This window comes from Triticum aestivum, chromosome 4D, assembly GCF_018294505.1.
Source record: "Triticum aestivum cultivar Chinese Spring chromosome 4D, IWGSC CS RefSeq v2.1, whole genome shotgun sequence".
Taxonomy (NCBI): Eukaryota; Viridiplantae; Streptophyta; class Magnoliopsida; order Poales; family Poaceae; genus Triticum; species Triticum aestivum.
In genome coordinates this window covers 501,594,210-501,598,741 of record NC_057805.1, presented here as the reverse complement: position 1 = coordinate 501,598,741, position 4,532 = coordinate 501,594,210, and the positions used below count along the sequence as shown (strand labels likewise).

General features: G+C 46.9%; 1 protein-coding gene across 1 annotated transcript; it reads left to right on the top strand.

Moving 5' to 3' along the window:
- The first annotated feature begins 209 nt into the window (after nucleotides 1-209).
- On the top strand, nucleotides 210-3,521 carry LOC123099046 (UDP-galactose/UDP-glucose transporter 2). Its single transcript, XM_044521158.1, has 6 exons — nucleotides 210-631; nucleotides 1,116-1,144; nucleotides 1,243-1,444; nucleotides 2,233-2,475; nucleotides 2,567-2,668; nucleotides 3,018-3,521. The coding sequence occupies exons 1-6, from the start codon at nucleotides 491-493 to the stop codon at nucleotides 3,345-3,347; spliced, it is 1,047 nt and encodes a 348-aa protein (XP_044377093.1). The 5' UTR covers nucleotides 210-490; the 3' UTR covers nucleotides 3,348-3,521.
- The last annotated feature ends 1,011 nt before the right edge of the window (nucleotides 3,522-4,532 follow it).

Here is a 4,532-nt window from a genome sequence, read left to right as displayed (position 1 = left end):
CGTAGAGTAGATTCGTGCCGCCATCCGCGCCCACGTTTTTTCCCGATTGATTTCTTCTCCTCTCCCCAGTCCCCACCGCCAGGTCTCCAACGGCACCGCCGAAACGGCAGCGCGGCCGTCGCCTCGCCCGCATCTCTCGCTGGCGCGCCGCGGCGACGAAGACTGGACGGTGGCGGGAGTGAGAAAGGAGGAAACTCTCCCGGAAGAGGCACTCCTCTTAGTCCACACGCGAGTCGCCAATACAAGGCAGCGTTTTAAAGCCGGTGGCGAGTGGCGACGACCCGTAGCAGGCAATTAAGCCAGTGGGCGTTCCGTTTCGTTCTCTTCCCTCCCCCCCTCTCCTCTGGCCGTCGATACATCTCTCTCCCCTCGGCGGCCATTAATTGGACGGGATATCGATTCCTCCCTCCCTCCGCGGACGATCTAGCTCCAGCGAGAGACAAGTGTTGTGTCTGCGCTGAGAGGGAGAGGCAGAGAGAAGGGGGCGGCCATGACCACCGGCGGGAACGGGGAGGAGCAGCAGGGGCGGAGGCTGTTCGGCGTGTCGCTCACGGACAGGCCCGTCTGGCAGCAGTTCCTCATCTGCTCCTCCGGCTTCTTCTTCGGCTACCTCGTCAATGGCATCTGCGAGGTACGTACCTCGTGAATCCTTCTTCTCTTCCTTCCGATTATTCACTCTAGTCCTCCGTGTTCGTCGAATCCACTCAAATAGTATGTAGTAATGTAAGGCACTCATCGTTTGTATGGAGATCTCGCAAGATTTTCTTCCTTATCGAAAGAGAAATCTCGCAAGATTTTACGTTTCCGAGTGCATTGATTTTTCCTGTTGAAATCCGGAATTAATTGTGCTAGGATCGATAGATGGATACTGTTTCTTTTCCACTCCCCGTATATTTTTCTTTGTCCTAGACTGACTGACTGACTGACTCGTAGAGTTGCCGGGTCAACATGGTACCCCGAAACCGAAGCTTCTGCACACGTTTCCCCTGAATTTTCTTTTCCTTTTGCCTCTCCCTTTCGTACAATTCCTGCACAAAATCGACGATCGATCTCCTATCGTTCTCGAAACTTTGTCGTGGCTAACTGAAAATTCTACGTGCATCGTGCTGCTGCAGGAATACGTCTACAACCGGCTCCAGTTCAGGCGAGCCTTCTATCCCACCCACCTAATGATTGGTGATTAATCACTTGCGAGACGTACTCTCTCTCAGTGAACTAATGGTGTTTGTGGTGGTGGTGCAGCTACGGGTGGTACTTCACGTTCGTGCAGGGATTTGTGTACCTGGGGCTGATCAGGCTGCAGGGGTTCACCACGAAGCAGATGGTGAACCCGTGGCGGACCTACGTGCGCCTCTCCGCCGTGCTCATGGGATCCAACGGCCTCACCAAGGGCTCCCTCGCCTTCCTCAACTACCCCGCACAGATCATGTTCAAGTCCACCAAGGTGAGCTTCGCCAAAGTTATTTCTGCTCTTTCTATTTCTGTCAGACAGTGCAGTAACTTAATTTATCGTCATTATTTCATTTTATTTATTATTGCGGCATGGGATGTGTTGTGGTCTGGTGTGAGGAAATGGGAACCTTTCTTTTCTGGGAAATGCTCCAATTTCAGAATCCGACATCAGAGATGATGTCTGCTGAGCTGCCAAGCTATTCCTGTTCAAAGATGTATTCTAATTCGAGCGTGTTTCTACTTTTGTGCTAGTTGGGAATAGTACACATACTCCTCTCGCTAAAATTGGAGTATGTAGGGCAGGCAGAACAATGTTGTCGATTTGCGCATTCTGAATGATTCTCTCTTAATTAAGTATGCACGACAGGCTGGTTTTTTAAAAAAGTTTAGTTTTGTATGTGACGAAATGTCTAGTATTTTGCCAGCAAGAAATTGATTTTCAAATGATTATTGTTTGATAATAATGTAAATAATGTACTAGTGGTGGTACTTCTTCGAAGGGAATGTGCAGCTCAAGGAATAGACTGTTGCTTGTAGCACTTCCTCAGTTCCCTGTCCCTAGGAAGCAGAGCAGAAACCCATGTGATTGTTTACTGCTTCCCATGTTTAGAAACTTCCAATTGGTAGTAAGTTGACTACTGGTGATTTTCTGACAAAAGTAGAAATGAAGTTGAGACCAGAGAATTTCAGATAGTACTTTATCTGAAAATAAAGAATTTCTAGTTTCAATCAGCGGTGCAGATCTTATTTCTGTATTTGACCTTTCACTCTGCCATTCAGGTGTTGCCGGTGATGATAATGGGAGCATTTATCCCAGGATTAAGACGCAAGTACCCATTCCATGAGTACGTATCGGCGGTGATGCTCGTCATCGGCCTCATACTTTTCACGCTCGCGGACGCGCAAACATCGCCTAATTTCAGCATGATCGGCGTGGCCATGGTGTCCAGTGCGCTCATTATGGATGCCTTCCTTGGCAACCTGCAGGAAGCAATCTTCAAGATGAACCCAGACACCACACAGGTACTCTATTTGCATCTTGATGTCCATTACATGTTTCTGTCAGCTACCGAATTCGGACGACATTGACACTGAATACTTGCTCTCTGGTTAGATGGAGATGCTGTTCTGCTCAACTGTTGTTGGCCTGCCTTTCCTCGCTGTGCCAATGGTGTTAACAGGGGAGCTTACGACGGCGTGGAGTGCGTGTTCTCAGGTATGATCAGAATCTCTCATCCATGTTGTTTTTTCAGGGATTTCAATCATCAGATACTTTAGTTCAGAATGTGTACAAACCAGATGGTAGGGAAAGAATCAACTACTCTTTTGTGAACAACACTAGCCTTCAGGAATCCATCTTTGGTAGTATAGTTCATTTTGTACAGAACAAGACATCCCAGCACTACATTCTTCATTCTTCTGACTTGATTCTGACCACACTGTCAGGAAAAGTATCTGATCCACTTGAAATTAAAAAGTGCTCCTGGTTAACTTGCTGTTAGTACTTCTCCCCAAAAAGAATGCTGAAAAAGATTAATCTGACAGACGTTTATGTCCACTTGCAGCACTTGTACGTGTATGCCGTGTTGGTTTTCGAGGCGATGGCGACGTTCGTCGGGCAGGTGTCGGTGCTGTCCCTCATCGCGCTCTTTGGGGCTGCCACGACGGCAATGGTGACGACGGCGAGGAAGGCGGTGACCCTGCTCCTGTCGTACCTGATATTCACCAAGCCCATGACGGAGCAGCACGTCACGGGGCTCCTGCTGATCACCATGGGGATCATGCTGAGGCTCCTGCCAGAGGACAAGGAGAAGAAGGGCACGGCCAAGCGCCAGCAGGTGAAGGCGCAGCGGCGGGGAGACGGAGTAGAGGAGGAGACATCACCGTTGGTATGATCGGTGACTTGGATGAGCTGAACGAATAACATACCAGAGTGCAGGGTTAGGATACAAGAAGAATAGCACCTCTGTTATTGTTGAACTCTCTCTCCCGTGTGCATTGTTTGCTGTTGTGAAACTATTTTCGAGATTGTATCCTGTAAGTTAAAGGGTTCCAAAGGACGGCGATAATCATATTGGTCTAGTTTGTTGTTAACAGAAAATAAAATAGACCACAATATATTAATATCAAACTGATACCGATACTAACCAGCCTTCGTGACAGAACAGTGTCAAGACCAAAGTGAGGCGTCGAGGTAGCACACAACAAAATCAATAGAAGAGAACAAAAGAAAGTTGAAACTATGACACAAAAATGTGATATCAAAGCGAATAAGCGATCAATCGCAATAAAGCTTTTAAGAATAATCAATCGCAATAAAGCTGTTAAGAATAATTAACCTAGATTGATTAGTGGATAATCCCCACTTTCCCAGCAGTTTACCCTGAAGCGTCGCCTCCAGGAATCGACATAGGAACCGACGCATCCTTTGTTAGCGTCTATTCCCCCTGTATATAAGGCATCTGTAACCATCAATAAAAGATACAATTGTTTCATTTGTCTCTCGTTCGCTTTGGCTCTCAATCGACTTCAACACATTATCTGACCGTGATTTTTCATATTGAGAATCTTCAAGTCTATACTAGCAAGATGCCCATGCATTGCACGGAACATCAAGATGCATTTTTTTACAAAACACCTGTTGTGATTGACCCATGCAGGACTAATCCCATGTGTAAAAACTAATGATATCTCAAGAATTTTATCGGAAAAATGGTATCTCGAGAATTTCATCGAAAAAAGATATCTCGAGAAAGATGAGAGATAAGGTGAGGAGGAGTGAGGCGTGGTGGTGACTGGTGGTCGGACTGGGCGGGGGCATGGGGATAGATGGCGCCGGCAGCGGCCAACATGCCAGATTGTTTCAGAGACTTTCTTTTTTAATTGCTCAGCAATGAGGTTGTGGGAGATAAGGATGAATGAGGCAAGGCCTTATCTGCAAAATGTGGAGAGAGGTGCAGGTATCTTTTGTAAAATTGTCATAGTTTTCTTTCTATCCGTCAGATATAGATCAGACGGTCTATATTACAAGATGGCAGGCACACCATCATCACCAACTCGGTTTTTATAAGAGTAGAGAT